Source organism: Asparagus officinalis, chromosome 8 (assembly GCF_001876935.1).
Source record: "Asparagus officinalis chromosome 8, Aspof.V1, whole genome shotgun sequence".
NCBI classification, from domain to species: domain Eukaryota; kingdom Viridiplantae; phylum Streptophyta; class Magnoliopsida; order Asparagales; family Asparagaceae; genus Asparagus; species Asparagus officinalis.
The window spans coordinates 108,591,114-108,609,620 of record NC_033801.1 but is presented as its reverse complement, the minus strand read 5'-3'; the positions used below and the strand labels follow the sequence as shown (position 1 = coordinate 108,609,620).

The window sequence follows — 18,507 nt, the reverse complement described above, 5'->3', positions numbered from 1 at the left end:
GCTGTTTCTTAATTGTGTAACACTCTGATCCATAAAGGTCTATGAGATTGTCTTTTAACTTCATGGATAGCCTATGATCACAGAGTATTAGGAAGCGCAAGCACTTTTCCACCTTGACCTTCCTGCTTATCCTAAAAACAACATCCTTCTTAATCTCACCTTCATGATGAATGATTTATCTTAGTGAATATACTCACATATTCTTGGCCATAAAATGAATCATTATGGACTACAACCTTGTTTTCGTACGTCTAACATAAATGGCTCTACATCATCACGTGCTGAAACATTTACTTTTAGCTTTTAGAAGTATTCCCTTTATTTATCACAAACAATTGCGGCTTAATCCTTTCTTTACTCTATTAGAAATTCCGTGTGTGGTGTAAGCTTCCAGATGGCAGATGGAAGCTGGGGACTGTAAAATCTGTCAAAGGGGAGGATGTTAATATTTTACTTACTGATGGCAAGGTGAAATCTCTAGTTGATCTAACTGTATTTCTTGTTATTTTCTGCAACGCACTTACATTGTCTCAATGTTCAGGTTTTGCTCGTCTCCATTGAAAATGTCTTGCCGGCAAATCCAGATATTTGTGATGATGTGGATGATCTAGTACAGCTTGGTTACATAAACGAACCTTCTGTTCTCCACAGTCTAAAACACAGATATTCCCGTGATATGATTTATGTAAATTTACCTTATTGAATTTGAGGCATTACAACATTTGTTCCATTCTCTTTTAATATGCTTATAATAATGCTGAGTCTTTTTTTTATTTAATTTTTTTTTTCTATAGACAAAAGCTGGTGAGATTTTAGTTGCAATTAACCCCTTCCGGAAGGTGCCTCTTTATGGAAACAGCTCCATTGCAGCTTATAATGAAAAATCTATCACCACGTCACATGTATATGCAGTAGCTGATTCTGCATTCAGAAAAATGATGAAAGGTAACTATATATGTTGCTTGGAGGCGGGAATTTTCTTCTTTCCGAAATAATTGCTTTGAGTCTGTTTTTATCATTTAGTTTTTCTTTGGGTTTACCAGTTGCTCTACCTTCTCTATTACCTCATATAATTTTTTGAAGTAGGAACCTTTTTTTTAATATTTATTCATTTTCCCAAATTGTGGTTTCTGCAGATGGAGCAAACCAGTCGATTATTATCAGGTAAATCATAGCATTTCTCTTCTAAGATATGGATCCTGTTTTTTAGGCTTTATTATTATTCTATTCATTTTTTATGTATATGGTTCCTAGGTAACATTGTTGACGGAATTTCCACATGTGACTTGCGTCGCAGTGGTGAAAGCGGATCGGGGAAAACCGAAACTGCAAAAATTGCAATGCAGTTCTTGGCTGCTCTTGGGGGTGGCAGTGGAATAGAGCGTGAAGTACTGCAGAGTAATATTATTTTGGAAGCATTTGGAAATGCAAAAACTTCAATAAATGATAACTCTAGCCGATTCGTGAGTCTTTTCTGCATCATTTCCTATGACTGTTGGAAACTTCTGTCTTCTTGCATACACATAAATATTATGCAGCTGTTTGATTTTCTTTAGTTCTGATTACTGAATATAACTCCTTTCTTTCCTACAACTTATGCAGGGGAAGCTCATTGAAATACAGTTTCTGGGTGGAAAATTTTGTGGTTCTAGGATTCAGACCTGTAAGCATGTTTAGTGGCTAAGCTGTTCTCTGTAGACTTTGAATTACTGTCAAACTATTTCATTTGTCTGACTTTCTCAGTTCCTTTGTTGCTCATAAAACTTTGAACCCATTGGTTAGTTTTGCTGGAAAAGGTAATTTCACCATGACTAGACTTCTTTAAGCATGCTTTTAGCAATTTTCTAAAGAATGTTATCATTTGTATTATCAGTCAAGGGTAGTTGGGAGAGCCAAAGGGGAACGATCATATCATGTTTTCTATCAGCTTTGTGCAGGAGCTCCTGCCCTACTTAAAGGTAAGATGGTATGTTTTCCATTTTTTGGTATTAAAGTTGAATCATGCAGTTTCATGCATTCATGGAAGTTCTCCGCTTACACTTCTAGCTAATGATTAACTTTGCAACCTTGCTTTAGCCAATTGAGGTGTGCCGCTTGAGTCATCCTCATGGATTTATTAATCCTTCTTATTCAGCCAATGCTGGAATCAAAACAAGCTTACTTTTGCTCTCTTTTAACTAATATTTTTTTCATACAATTAGTTATATCACCTTTTTTATGATGGATGTGTTGGAACTAATAGTTCCAAATTCTGCACAAAATTTCACCTTTTGGTCTCTTCACCAGGCAAGCCTTTTGTTCAAGAACTAAAAAAAATAGTAAACAAATTGTCAAGAAAACTATTTTAGGAGGTTAGACTAAATAGAAAATTGAAAAGCCTTTTATACATCTTTTAGGCCATGTGGTTTTTTTTTAAAAAAAAAGAAAAGTTTAATGTTATTTTCACTCATAAACAGTCATACACTTCAGGTGTAATAAAGGTACCATTGAAATGCCTGCTAAAATTTTCTTCTATTTAGTTATGAGTTTCGCTTGCTTCCATTTTATTGTTAAGCATGTTTTCCTTCTGGATATGGTAAATGGATATAAGCTAATGACAGATACTTCATTGGCTACTGCATTTTACTCAAGATTTATGTAACTTGCAGAGAAACTGAATCTGAAAGCAGCCCATGAGTATCAATATTTGAAGCAGAGTGAATGTGTGATAACCGACAACATAGATGATGCTAAAAGATTTCATGAGCTGATGGTATTCTGAGCTACTGCTTCAAAGGACATTGTTGAATATCTTTTTGTGGCACTTAATGATGTTTTCTCCTCTCACCTTTCCCCTGTTGTCCTTGCTCAGGAAGCCTTGAACATTATCCAAATAAGCAATGAAAAGCAACATAATGCCTTTGCGATGCTTGCAGCAGTGTTATGGCTTGGTAACATTGAATTTTTAGTGATTGACAATGAGGACCATGTGGAAGTAATCTCAAATGAAGGTATTCGTTTTATTTATTAATTTGTAGCATTTGCTTAATGCTCTGCATGTTTGTGTGCTTGTATTTTTCTGTTTGGTGGGTCGGGTCGCATGAGTGCACATATACAAAGTCTGTGCTTGCATAAGATGAACAGTTTGAAGTTTTCATATTTGAAAGTTTTGATACTGCGTCACTTCTGTTATATTTCCAAAATCTGTTAAACCAGGGGTGTCTGTGTTAGAAAATCGTGCTAATTACATGCAAAATACACAACGGAAGACTGTATGTATAATAATACTAAGCATGAAGAGAGCATGAAATACAAGCTAGGACCATTCTAATTAAATCGAATATGATCCCTATAATAAAGAGAGCAACTTTGAGCTTCGAAGGCTTACTTTCGTAGCGTGATTTGATGGTAGATCAAACAACCCCTAGCTCGTTCTCTTTGTTGTTATAAACCTCCTTGTAGTAGTGGATCTCCAAGTCTTCAAGTAAGCTTGATAAAATAGGAGTCTTCTTGAGATACAAGGCAAGATATCCACCCCGGGTACTTTAAAATCCTATTACTTCCTCTTATTCAAAGATTACTAGAATTTAGTAAGAGGTAGAAATCTCTTTTATTCTCTTATGAAAAAAACCACTTAGCCAATTTTTCATTAACCTCTCCATAAAAGAGAGAGCTCATATATATAGAGTGAAATATGTCATGACTCATCTCATGAGTCATGCCATGAGTCATCTTAATGTAATGATTCCTTTCATGAGTCATATATGTCATGACTCATCTCATGAGTCATGCCATGAGTCATCTTAATGTAATGATTCCTTTCATGAGTCATGCAATGACTCATCTCATGAGTCATGCAAAGAGTCATGAAGAATCAAAACTATGTGCTAAAACTATGTTCCCAAATCATACCACCTTAATGACTCATTTCGACTCATTAATCAAGGTATAATGAAGTGTGTATTTCATAAATAAAAATACCACATCAATACGGTGTTTCATAAATACAGTATTGCGTAATTTTTCAATCATTAATTAATAAGTTATCATATGACCCAAAAAATCAATTAGTTGACCAAAAAGTCAACCAGTTGACTAAAAGTTAACTTCATGAGAAAAATACTGGAATTTATTTTTTAAGCACATAGCATTCTGATTTTACTGATACTTATAATCGTTTATGTGTATCCGGTGAAAATCATATATGTGTATCAATCATACGCATTTAACTCTATAAATTGTATTTCATATGATTCAAGTACGCGCTTAGTGTGACTCTAGGGCCCAACTTAAGACTCGGCAGTGGATCATATCCACAAGTACAACAGAGGTGCTAGCTACACATGAAGACTACTCGGGTATAAGTTATGATAAATATCTGCAAGATGCTTATATAATTTTATGAGGACCACTCAGTAATAATATTGTATAGTTTAGTCTCTTCGTTAAACAATGTCAAACTATCGAGCCTAGGGTATGAAAAACTGTCAGACCCTAATAGCTTGATTAGTGTTTGTTGATATTAAACTCGTAACCTTTAAGATCAAACTGATACTTAGTTTATCTTATTTACCTTGGTCAAGGATTTTCAGACTATAGTTATATCAAACAATCTTATGACATCAACCCCCTATATTAGGAGAGACGAATCCCATCTTGGCATCTTAATATCTACATATGTCTCAGGATGCACCCAACAAGAACCGTTATGTACAACTCAATGTGAACTGTGGTTAGGTAAAAGTCTAAGTATACCTATACTGACATATAAGATATTACACTCATGTTTCAGGTCAAGAGACTACTTTCTACTATATCACTTGAGAACTTCTGTTTGACAGTTAAGTATAATTACTAACTAGACGTTCTCAGCGAGTCATTCAGTCAACTCATTCACTAATGAGTCACCTGTATACTATATCTTGATGTCTCACATCAATGATCCAAGAGATGGATCATCATCCTACCAAAGGAAAATTAGAGTATACACTAGTCTTCCCAAAATGATGATGTCCCATTTCTACACTTCATCGATTAAGAACATTTTAGAATATACGATAGCGACAAATCAGATATCTTCATTACGATCATATCCGAAATAAGACTTTATCTATATTAAAATACCAGATAAATATAACCAAAATAGCATACTATTATTTTAAACAATGATGTTATATTCATATAGGTTCTGTTATAATATACAATATTGTCTGTAGGGCACCTGTATCTAACAAACTCCTACTTACACTAAGGTCAATCATTGTAGTATCTAATACCCAATAGCTCAATAAGTTTTTAAAATTATGTACGAGCGATTGTCTTTGTGAATGGATCTGCTATATTATCTTTTGTGTCTACTCTTTCAATCTTGATCTCTTGGCGATCAACTATATCCCTGATCAAGTGATACTTTCTCAGAATGTGTCTGGACTTAAGGTGAGACCGGGGTTCCTTTGTCAGAGCTATTGTAGTATTACTATCACAATATAAAAGTACTGGATCTTTAATGATGGGAATAATTTTTAACTCTGAAAGGAACTTCCTCATCCAAACAGCTTCTTTGGCTGCATCATTTGTCGTAATGTATTCGGCTTTCATAATAGAGTCTGCTACTATGTCCTGCTTGGAATTTTTCCAACTGACAACCCTTCTATTGAGGATAAAAACATATCATGAAACATATTTACTATCATCGATATCGTTCTGAAAGCTAGAGTCGGAAAAAGTCTTCATTTGGAGGTTACTTTTACCGTATATCAAAAATAACTCTTTAGTCCTTTTCAGGTACTTAAGTATATTTTTGACCGTTTTTCGGTGCTCTTCTCCATGATTAGATTGATATCTACTTACCAAACTGAGTGAATAAGCGATATCCGGTCTAGTACATAACATGACGTACATGATCGATCTTACTACTGATGCATAAGGAATTAGACTCATGAGTTTCCTCTCTTCATCAGTCTGGGGAGACATCTTTTTAGAGAGGGAGATTCCAGGAGATGCAGGTACGAAACATTTCTTGGAAATTTTCATGCTAAACCGCTTTAGCACTTTGTCAATGTATCTAGATTGAGATAATCCTAATATCCTTTTAGATCTATCTCTATAGATCTGAATACCAGTATACATGATACTTTACCCAAATCTTTCACGAAAAATCTTTTTGATAGCCAAATTTTAACCGTTTGTAATGAAGGTATGTTATTACCAATTAAGAGTATATCGTCTACATACAAAATAAGAAACGATACTATACTCACAATTATCCTTTTATACACACATGGTTCATCTGTATTTTGAATGAAACCAAACTCTTTGATAGCATCATCAAAACAGATGTTTCATCTTTGCAATGCTTTAGTCCATAAATGACTTTAAGCAACCTACATGCTTTTTCATTGCTCCCACTAACTACAAATTCCTCTGGTTAAGACATTTATGCACTCTTCTAAATTACCATTTAGAAATACAGTTTTGACGTTCATTTGTCAGATCTCGTAGTCATAGTGAGCAGCTATAGCAAGTAGCTAGGATCCGAATAAACTTTAGCATAACCACTGAAAAAAAGGTTTCATCGTAGTTCAAACCAGATCTTTGACGAAAATCTTTAGCTACCAGTCTAGCTTCAAAAGTCTACTTTCCCATCTACACCCATTTTTTTCTTAAACAACCATTTGCAACCTATGAGTATCACCTTTTTAGGAGAATTATCTAAGATTCATACTTTGTTAGTGTACATAGAGTCTATTTCGGATTTTATTGTATCATGCCAAACAACAGAGTCCCTACTCTGAGAGGCTTGCTGATAACTCAAAGGTTCGTCATCATCTATAATGTGATCTAACATGCTATCTTCAACGAGAAAATCATATTGTCTCTTAAGTGCATGAGATCGCCTTGGATATCTGCGGAGTGGTTGAGATTCTTCTAGTATAATTGAATTTTCTGGTTCTACTAAATTATCAATATTGTTTTGTATCTCTGAAATTTCATCCAGTTCTACCATGCTCCCACTAATTTTTTTTTAAGAAATTCCTTCTCTAAGAAGGTAGCATACCGAGAAACAATTATCTTTTGTTCATCGATGTCGTAGAATTGATATTCATAAAAATTCCTTGGATATCCTACAAATTTACACAATACTGAGTGTGCCTAACTTTTTTGGATCTTGCTTTTTTATATAAGCATGACATCCCCAAATTTTAATATAATTAAGATGTGGTTTCATCCCATACCATATCTCATATGGAGGTTTATGCACTGTTTTAGTAGAAACCCTATTCAGTAAGTGTGCTACTGTTTCCAACGCATACCCCCAGAATAAAAAAGGTAACTCAACATTACTCATCATGGAACATATCATATCTAATAGGATACGATTCCTTCTTTCTGACACGCCGTTAAGCCGTGGTGTAAAGAATGGAGTAACCTGAGAGAGAATCTCATTCTTTTTTAAAAACCCTAAGAATTCTGAGCTCAAGTATTCGCCTCCTTGATCCGATCGGAGAATTTTAACTTTCTTGCTTGTTTGATTTTTTTTTACTTTATTTTTATACTCGATAAATTTCTCAAACGCTTCAGACTTGTGTTTCATCAAAAACACATGTCCGAATCTTAAAAAATCATCAGTAAAAGTAATAAAGTAGGAGTAGCCACCTCTTGTCATTGTAGACATAGGATCATATACATCACTATGTATCAGTCCTAAGAGTTCTGTAACTCTTGCTCCAGTTCTCGTAAATGGAGTCTTGGTCATTTTACCTTTAAGACAAGACTTGCAAGTATCATAAGACTTAAAGTCAAATGAATCTAAATATTCATGCTTATGTAGCTTGTCAAGTCTTTCTATATTTATGTGATCAAGTCTACAATGCCATAAAAGAATGTCATTCATAACTGATTGCTTTCTTTTATTAGTGTGATGAGTATTCAGAATTGTGTTTTGATTAAGAATATAGATGCCATTACACAATGTTTCATAAGCAATCAACTTTTGATTATATATGATATTCATAACATTGTTCTCCAACTTGAATATATATCCATCTTTATCTAATAAAGATATGGATATTATATTACACATCATAGTTGGTACAAAATAGCAGCTATTCAAAATCAAAATATTTTCATTTGGTAAAGCTAGATGAAAATCCCCAACTACAACTGTTATAACTATTGCACCATTACAAACTTATAGGGTCATCTCTCCAGCACCAAGCTTGCTATAACTTCTCAGCCCCTGTAACAAATTACAGATGTGAGATTCTGATCCGGTATCTAATACCCAAGATGTAGGATTTATAGAAAAACAATTCTGAGTAACCAACGCACCTAAAGATGAAGCAACAACTTGCTTTTTCTTGTTGAGTGAGGCTATGAATTCAGGACAGTTCCTTTTCCAGTGTCCTGATTTGTGACAATGGAAGCATTCTGTAGTCGTCATTTTTGTCTTTCCTTTGTCCTTCTTGACAGCCTTCTTAACACCTTTCTTTGGTTCAGTAGTTTTCTCCATTCCCTTTTTCTTGACAACCAGTTTGCTAGAAATGGAAGAAGATTTTCCTATAACCAATGCTGGTGTTTGTCCCTTTTTCATAGAGCTTTCCTCATGTCTTAACAAATTAAGCAGGACAGGAAGAGTGGGTTCTAGATCCATCATCAAGAATTGTGATATGAATCGGGAGTAGACTGGTGTCAAGGACTGCAGAACGATATCTGTATATCTATATGCATCTAGACATGCGTTCAAAAGTTCAAGCTCATTGACATATGCAATCATTTTGAGGACGTGGTCTCCAACAGAAGATCCCACAGTCATTTTCGTTTGAAACAAATTCCTAGACGTCGCGTACTTCATTTGTCACGGTTGCTCGTCATACAGTTCTTCTGTATTACAAAATATGGATCTGACATTCATATTCTCATGTTGCCTCTGATGGACCAAATCCATAGAGACAATTGTGAGACATTGAGCAAGTGAACAATTTCTATCCCACTTTATGCGGATTTTATTGTCCGTTACAGTGGGTTCTGGACCTAGAATAGGTTCTGGTGTTGTGAGGACATATGCTACTTTGTCATAAGTTAGGATAATTTTAACATTCCTCAACCAGTCTTTGTAGTTAGGACCGGTTAACTTGTTTTGTTCTAGTATGAGTTTTAAGCCAGACATAATGGCCTAAAAGAGAGAATTTTTTTAGCAGATGTTCAATACATAAAATAGATTTGGTTTATTTTTTATCTAAGTTATGTCTCCCACTATTTTTCAAGTCCTTTAAAACCTTTATAAGAGGTGATCGGAAAACAACCCCTTGTTTTCAAGTGGGATCAAGATCCAATTATCATTGAATGTATCAACATTGACGATGGTCAACAAATCGATATACTCAATAATTGGTAGATAATTTTTGTCTTTTACATTCTTATAATTCTTGATATGATTTTACCCCTAGTCTTTTATGACCTTGATGATGACAACAAATCATAAAATGCTAGTTAAGGTTAGATTCATCATTTCTTGACCGGCTTAAATTTAACTTATGCATACTCTTGACGAAAGCCAGCAAAGTTGCATAACCAACTTAAGCTATCCTTATATCTTATATACAGATGAATACTACTTAGCCATAGAATAGTATTGTCTTAACGATAGCTAACAAACAAAGTATTTATAAGCTTAGTAGTATTCAACTGAAATGATGGAGGGCTACGGACGATTTCATAAATCTTTTACCGTAATCAAACTTGATATAGTTTAAAGATGTTCTATATTTATATTTGTAACAATTAAACTAGCCAGGTAAGTACAAGATTGGTGGGAGGGTTCGGAGATATTCACCGGTAATATTTATCAGACCTTAATTAAGTAACCACCGTTCTTTAAGACTATAGCGCAAAAGATTGGACATCACCCCTAATCTTAAGTGGGCATCACCCCATGAGCTATATCTCATAATTACTTTCCTTGACACTAGTTAAAAGTTCGTTCTAAATATTTTTTTTAACTGCTTTAGGTTTATTTATCTTTCACACTAACGTTGTGTTAATGTCGATCTCATCACTCTATGGTCAATAAACTCTTATTGCCATGTCTCACAAAGTTTAAAATGAGTTTTTATAATAATAATAAAAACTATTTCTCTAGTGAGATAGAGATATAAACTTTGCAGAATATAACACCCAATTGTATTAACATCTATAATTAGGGCACAACCAACATATCAACATATATAAAAACAATATGGAATGGTAGTGGACAACTAAAAGAATAAAATGCAACTACACTAATTATATTTTGACAAGCAATTTGTAACTCCTTACAGTGTTAGCTCCCTTACAAATCCTGTATTATTACAATCACATATTCATAGGACGTGCAAGCCCTATTTATTATGAAAAAATCATCTCGAAGGATGGGTAATAATATTGCATTGAATGTAAAATAAAAATTATAAATGAAATAACTTAACTAAACAACCATATCCCCACACCCGAATAAGGACCTATACCCGTAGGCGTAGCCCATGATCGGTGAGCAAGTGTCTAAACCCATAGGCGTAGCCCATGCTCGGGGAGAGAAGATGTCATAAATAATATTACATTTCTAGCTATATTACATCAATACAATAAATGCAAGAGAATTGTTGTCCACTATCATCCATAAACATAACATCCACGTAAGTTGATATAAAACATATAACTTAATCAACATTAAGAAATATGCATCTATCTAGTTATGCAACAAATTGAAAAACTAGATAACATAGGGATTATCCTAACTCAAATAGGACTATCATGCTTCTAACATATAACTACACTAGTTATAAATAAGTGTTTTGCAATTTATACAAGTATTTTTTACTCTTAAAAACTTATGAACCAAAAAATAACATTTTTGAATCAACAACTAGTATAACTAATTACAAAACAATTTGTATTAATTAACTAGTTTCATCTACACTAGTAATTAGAAGCAAGAATAAAGTCCTCCATGAGTTAGATGTGCATGTTAAGATTTAATTAGATGGAACAATGACTCTAATACCATATTAGAAAATCGTGCTAATTACATGCAAAATACATAACGGAATACTATATATATAATAATACTAAGCATGTAGAGTATGAAATACAAGCTAGGACCATCCTAATTAAATCTAACATGATCCCTATAATAAAGGGAGCAACCAAGAGCTTCGAAGGCTTACTTTCGTAGCGTGATTCGATAGTAGATCGAACAACCCCTAGCTCGTTCTCCTTGTTGTTGTAAACCTCCTTGTAGTGGATCTCCAAGTCTTCGAGTAAGCTTGATAAAATCAGAGTCTTCTTGAGACACAAGGCAAGATATCCGTCCCGGGTACTTTAAAATCCTACTACTTCCTCTTACTCAAAGATTACTAGAATTTAGTAAGAAGTAGAAATCTCTTTTATTCTCTTATGGAAAAAACCACTTAACCAATTTTTCATTAACCTCTCCATAAGAGAGAGAGCTCATATATATAGAGTGAGATGTCACGACTTATCTCATGAGTCATGTTATGAATCATCTTAATGTAATGATTCCTTTCATGAGTCATGCAAAAAGTCATGAAGAATCAAAACTGTGCTAAAACTATATTCCCAAACCATACCACCTTAATGACTCATCTCATGACTCATTAATCAAGGTATAATGAAGTGTGTATTTCATAAATAAAAATACCACATCAATATGGTGTTTCATAAAAACGGTATTGCGTAATTTTCCAATCATTAATTAATAAGTCATCATATGACAAAAAAATCAATGAGTTGACCAAAAGTCAACTGTTGACCAAAAGTCAACCATTTAACTAAAAGTTAACTTTATGAAAAAAATACTGAAATTCATTTCTTAAGCACATAGCATTCTGAATTTACTGATACATATAATCGTTTATGTGTATCTGGTGAAAATCATATATGTGTATCAATCATACGTATTTAACTCTATAAATTGTATTTCATAAGATTCAAGTACGTGCTTGGTGCGACTCTATGACCCAACTTAAGACTCGGCAGTGGATCATATCCACAAGTACAATAGAGGTGCTAGCTACATATGAAGACTATCCGGGTATAAGTTGTGATAAATGTCTGCAAGATGCTTACACTATTTTATCAGGACCACTCAGTGATAATATTCTACAATCCGGTTTTTTCGTTAAACAGTGTCAAACTATCAAGCCTGGGGTATGGAAAATTGTCAAACCCTAATAGCTTGATTAGGGTTTGTTGATATTAAACTCGTAACCTTTAAGATCAAACTGATACTCAGTTTATCTTATTTACCTTGGTCAATGATTTTCAGACTATAGTTATATCAAACAATCTTATGACATCAACCCCTTATACTGGGAGAGACGAATCTCATCTTGGCATCTCAATATCTATATATGTCTCGGGATGCACCCAACAAGAACCGTTATGCACAACTCAATGTGAACTGTGGTTAGGTAAAAGTCTAAGTACACCTATACTGACATATAAGATATTACACTCATGCTTCAGGTCAAGAGACTACTTTCTACTATATCACTTGAGAACTTCTATTTGACAGTTAAGTATAATTACTAACTAGACGTTCTCAGTGAGTCGTTTAGTCAACTCATTCACTAATGAGTCACCTGTATAATTATCTTGATGTCTCACATCAATGATCCAAGAGATGGATCATCATCCTTCCAAAGGAAAAATAGAATATACACTAACACTAGTCTTCCCAAAATGATGATGTCTCATTTCTACACTTCATCGACTAGGAACATTTTAGAATATATGTTAGCGACAAATCAAATCTCTTCATTACGATCATATCCGAAATGTCTGATAGTCTAGTATCATTCTAAGGACTTTATCTGTATTAAAATATCAGATAAATCTAACCAAAATAACATACTATCATTTTGAACAAGGATGTTATATTCATATAGGTCCTGTTACAATATATAATTATTGTCTGCATGGCACCTATATCTAACAGTCTGAAGCAGCAATATCTTGCCCAAATTTATGAAACCAATGATATTTTGTTTAAGTTCCGTTGCTGCAGTATTTGCTTCATAAATCATTATTGTTTCACAAAAGCATGAAAAAATATCCTTTACTTGGGAAACTGTTTAAGGAACTGAGTAGCTCACCTGCATCTCCTTTTTTTCCTAGATTTCTATGATTGGTTATGCTAAAGAAGTAGTGAAGCAGAGTTAGCCATAAGGTTAATTAATTAATTAATTTAATTAATTTTGCAGTGGATAGAATTATTAATTGAATATATCAATTGAATATGTTAATTAAATATATGAATTTTGCAGTGAAAAGAAATAGTAAACAAGGAGATGTTGTTTTGAAAAACTTGCATACTCTGAAATATATAGAGACCAGAGTTACTCAGAGTGATTGTGGGATGATTTACATGGTGAAACAGTCTTAAAATTTTTATTAACCTTGATTAATGATCTGGGAACATATTGCCCTTTCATTCCAAAAGTCTTTTACAAAGAGGTGCTCTCAGACCGTACTTTTCGAACTGTTACCTTTGGACAAAAAATATTGAGAAGCTCACCTGTGTTACGCTAATAATTTGGTCTCTACATGGCAATTTTTTTAAAAAAATTGTGCTGCACTTTCTTTCCTTGAAAAAAAAAGATTGGGAATTTACATTATAAACCCAACTAGCCTGACCTAGGATTTCACCTGGGTTTGACCCATAAGATATCTCCTGTACCTGCTGCATATATTTATCCATCTCTGCATCTTTACTAGCTCTGCATTTCAACCTATACTTTAGAGAAGCATACAATGTATTTTAGATTTGAATCGGATTTGACAACTAAGTTTAGATTAACAGAAGGATTAAAAAGCATGATTATGAAAGAAAAGGAGATAATATGATAATTATTTTTGTATTAAATCTCATCATTGGTAATCCAAAGGACCAAAGAGAATGCCTTGAAATTGAGAAAGAAACCTCAGAATTAGCTATTACTTGTCCGTTTATGCCAGTATTCCCCTTTTTTTTTTTTTTTTGAAATATAACCCTGACTAAAAATCTTCCCAGGTGTAACTAGTGCAGCAAAATTGTTGGGTTGCAGAGTTCCTGAATTGATGCTAACCTTATCAACACGCAGAATTCAAGCAGGCAGTGATGAAGTTGTTCAAAGACTAACACTTTCGCAGGTAGGGAACTATGGATTTTTTGTGTGTGCAAACATGTGACCCTTGTCAACCTAAGAAGTTATTACATGTCTGAGCTTTTACGATGTTACCTACAGGCAATTGACACTAGAGATGCATTGGCAAGATCAATTTATGCTAGCTTGTTTGACTGGCTTGTTGAGCAAATCAACAAGTCACTTGAAGTAGGAAAGCTATTTACTGGAAGATCCATAAATATTCTTGACATATATGGGTTTGAATCTCTAGATGTATGGATTGTTTTTACTACTGTTTGATTTGCTTTTCATCACCAAGCTTGTGATTTACACTTGTACTTCTCTATTCTCCAGAAGAACAACTTTGAGCAATTATGTATAAATTATGCGAATGAGAGACTGCAGCAGCACTTCAATCGACATCTTTTCAAACTTGAACAGGAGGTGAACATCCTGAATTTTCCAATTCAGTTTTATGCTTATTTCGTGATTATGTACATACTACATAGGATCTTATACAAAATGTCTTCAGGAAGAGCCTTGTATTTTTGTTGTCTTGCTTGAGATTATGTGTAATAAAATTGTAAGAAAACAAAAACTTTTTCAACAATTGGACATGATGTAGGGATTACAGTTATTGGTCGCCCCACCCCCAACCCAATAATAATAATAATAATAAAACCCCCAGTACCTTGTCATTAAGTCAACAATCCTCCTTGTTATCATATTTTAATTCATCTGGCAAATTTGTTCTTCAAGCAGTGTCGATACTTCATACAAAATTATTGATGGTATTTCTGTAATTAATACTTTTTCTGGTACTTTATGCTTTAACAGATATAATTTGCTTATGCTTGTCGTTCTTGCATAAGATTGCTTAATCTTGGGCGAACTTCTCATGTTTTTTCTTTGGTCTATGATTGCAGGAATATATACAAGATGGAATTGATTGGACATATATTGAATATGTGGACAACACACATTGTTTAAATCTCTTTGAGAAGGTATAGTATAACTTTCTGTAAAAGTTAGAACAGCACAAAAACTCAACTTTTTTACCCCTTTCATGATCTACAATATTCTTTATCTATTAAAGCCAAAAAAGGCAATTGCCTTTGACATTAGAATAGTACAACAATTTTATGTATGACTAACAAAATAGAGCGGGATCTAACTCAAGGAGGTAATTCAATGTGGATCTTTTTCTGTCCGTCTTCTCATATTTTTTGAGCAGTAATTTCCTATTGTACATATCTTACAGGAAACTAGAACTTAAATAGCAACAACATCCTTAATTTTGTTTGAGAATGCTCAACAGTTCTCTGCTAAGTTTGTGTTTGTTTTTGTTTTTGTTTTGGTAGATGATTTTGTTTCACCCACAACACTAAAGCATGTGTAAGAAGACTTAACATCAGAAACATGAGTGCTGGACTGGAGGTCCTTCAACTAATTAAATACTCAGAGCAAAAAATCGTAATAAATATCTAATTAAGCACCTCGACTCTGTGAAATTTATAAGCAAAACTACTATTGATCACAATCCAATCGTAAGTTGAACGAGAATTATAGACTTTCTTATAAAACTCTGTACTACTTAATGAAGTCCCAAAAGGAACGGAATAAATATCGTATAATTTGCTTCAGCCATCCTCGAACTTGAACCTTAATCTCTTAACTTCTTGTGTGTTAGATATTATTGATAATTTGGTATTAGTAGAATTAATAGATATTATGAGATATTGTTGAAATATTGTGAGATGATTAGATATGATTTTATGTCATACCTATTTTGTAATATCCTCATAATCTCTGTTTAAGAGAGATTAGGGTTAGATGAGTAATGAACTTTTACATTTTTTATTTTCTCAACATGGTACTAGAGCCTACTCGATCCTAGCAACTTCTCCCATCTTTCTATATCTTGAGGTTGTCGAGAGGGTTTTGCATGACCTTCTGCACCCCTCGGCAGCTACGATAACATCTTCCGCGACTTTGACATTTTTGATTTTTACATCATTTGTTTACTAAATCTTTGTTGAAAACCTCAAAAGGGGAAAAAGTTGGCACTACTCATCATGGGTACTGTTCACCAATGAACAGACCCTATGTGTTGTTCATTGTGAACAGTATTGCTCTTCGTCGTTTCCTGATAGTTGGATGCAAAAAGTACGTAGTTGATTCCGAAGTTGCTTTTACTAGCTGACCCGCCTAGGCTTTCTTTCTACCAACTAACCCTCTAGAGTTTCTCGCGACTAGCAGACCCGCCTAGAGTTTCTCTCTACTAGCTGACTCGCCTAGGGTTTCTCTCTATTGGCTAACCCACGTAGGGTTTTTACTGGCTGACCTACCTAGGGTTTCTTCGACTAACTTATCCGCTTGGGATTTCTACTGGCTATGATAATATTCTAATTGTTGACGTCTTCATGTATATTAGACAAAGATAACAGTACTGAAGCTCTTGCAACTAGCCGTTTTGTTCCCATTTGTAATAAGCCAGGCATATATAGTATATATGGTATAGCTTAAGGGGGAGTGTTAGATATTATTGATAATTTGGTATTAGTAGATTTAGTAGATATTATGAGATATTGTTGAGATATTATGAGATGTGATTAGATATAATTTTATCTCATATCTATTTTATAATATCCTCTATCCTCCTAAGCTCTATTTAAGAGATGTCAGGGATAGATGAATAATAATCTTTTGCATTTTCTATTTTCTCTACATTGTAGTTAAAGTTGTTTTCAAGTTGCTCGATATATAGGCTCTAGAATTGAATGTTATTTCTGTCACGAATCCTAATTATTTTCAATGTCAATTTTCAATTATTTTTTTACTATGAATTATGATTAAATATATATTTTTTTCAATTTGGAAATATATGTATCGAATAACAGTTTTAATCCTGTAAAGAATAGCAACTCCTGCTTGAGCTCTAATTGTTTACATTCCAATAATAATCTCTCATTTACTCTTTTTGGAGTTCCTAATATATCTTCCAATCTACCTAATCAATTGTCATCAAACTTAGGAAACATCAATATTCTACACGCACAATTAGTTAAATAACCACAATATGATTATCAATCAAGTCAGGCCATTACAGATTTAATAGTAACATCTCTTCCTCATTTTATTTCATGTCTGTACATTGAGAACTTTGTTCTTGTTTGTGACAGAAGCCACTGGGATTGTTCGCTTTATTGGATGAGGAGTCTGCTTCGCCCAAAGGAATTGATTTGACTTTTGAATACAGGCTTAAACAGCACTTGAATAGTAGCCCTTGTTTTAATGGTGACACAGAAGGTGCTTTTGAAGTTTGTCACTATGCTGGAGCGGTTAGTCACTTTGGAACCTTACTACTTTTTGTTTAATTAGTGGGTATTACTTTGTCGTGCCTTGGTTTTAGTTCATATGATAGTAGAGGGTACTATCGTTATGCTTAATATTATCCCTTTATTCTAAATAACCACTCTTAATCTTGTCTAGAAATATGATGATTTCATTTTTAAGAGCAGGGCCTCAAATAATCCTTCAGAGTGGGTTTTAGGTTTGTAAACTGGGCCACTATTTTCAGTGGAGCAGCACTTTTGGACGACATAATGATTGAAACTTGATTGCAAGTTATTGTATAGGTTTCCTTAGACAATGTGAACGTATCATTGAAATAGTCACATATAGTAATTTTTTTAATATGCAAAATCACAAAGGACAATTTTATTTTTTTTTATTTTTTCATTGCCTGGTGTTGCACTGCAATTTTTTTCTCCCCTTCTTTAAGTCCAATTCTGAGAAGTTTAGTTAATCGGGTTAGGAAAATTCAGTTGGCTCCACAATTACTCTTTACCTTAGTTTTCATATAGCTAATACCTTGGTAACATTAGGTTTTATATGACATACATGGCTTCTTGGAAAAGAACAGAGATCCACTATCCTCAGAATGTATCCAGCTACTGTTATCATGTGATTGCCAGCTTTCCCAGTTATTTGCTGCTCGTATGCTTAGTCGATCTCATAATCAAGTTGGTTCCTCTAGGAGAGCAAGTAGTATTTATTCACAGAAGCAGAGCGTTGCAACAAAGTTTAAGGTACATTTTAACATGAAGTATGTTTTTTTACTATCTGTAATTGATTATATTCTGTCTCGTTGATTGTTTAGTATATCATGATGCTTGCGAAGTTAAACACACACACATGCGTGCACGCTATTCAGTGTATGTAATGATCTTGAGGAGGTTCTTTATAAGGTATTCCATTAACTTCTAACACATTCACACAACCCAAGGTTCATGTCAGGATTAAACATAATTTTCATCTGGAAGATTTAGGATATAGGATAGCGAAACATCATGATTGTATT

The 18,507-nt window shown here is 33.8% G+C and overlaps 1 protein-coding gene across 5 annotated transcripts in view; it reads left to right on the top strand.

The window, feature by feature from the left end:
• LOC109822797 (myosin-2-like) overlaps positions 1 to 18,507 on the top strand; it is a 28,073-nt gene that overhangs the window by 2,331 nt on the left and 7,235 nt on the right. For 4 of the 5 annotated variants that reach the window (XM_020389044.1, XM_020389042.1, XM_020389047.1 and 1 more), the window contains 16 exons: positions 367 to 468; positions 542 to 685; positions 795 to 945; positions 1,137 to 1,164; positions 1,298 to 1,463; positions 1,603 to 1,663; positions 1,783 to 1,796; positions 1,874 to 1,958; positions 2,649 to 2,752; positions 2,852 to 2,990; positions 14,051 to 14,169; positions 14,265 to 14,417; positions 14,499 to 14,588; positions 15,071 to 15,148; positions 17,327 to 17,485; positions 18,032 to 18,235. In XM_020389044.1, coding sequence (XP_020244633.1) covers positions 367 to 468; positions 542 to 685; positions 795 to 945; positions 1,137 to 1,164; positions 1,298 to 1,463; positions 1,603 to 1,663; positions 1,783 to 1,796; positions 1,874 to 1,958; positions 2,649 to 2,752; positions 2,852 to 2,990; positions 14,051 to 14,169; positions 14,265 to 14,417; positions 14,499 to 14,588; positions 15,071 to 15,148; positions 17,327 to 17,485; positions 18,032 to 18,235 — 1,797 coding nt within the window. The remainder of the gene's footprint in view (positions 1 to 366; positions 469 to 541; positions 686 to 794; positions 946 to 1,136; positions 1,165 to 1,297; positions 1,464 to 1,602; positions 1,664 to 1,782; positions 1,797 to 1,873; positions 1,959 to 2,648; positions 2,753 to 2,851; positions 2,991 to 14,050; positions 14,170 to 14,264; positions 14,418 to 14,498; positions 14,589 to 15,070; positions 15,149 to 17,326; positions 17,486 to 18,031; positions 18,236 to 18,507) is intronic. The other variant, XM_020389043.1, reaches the window with a different exon arrangement.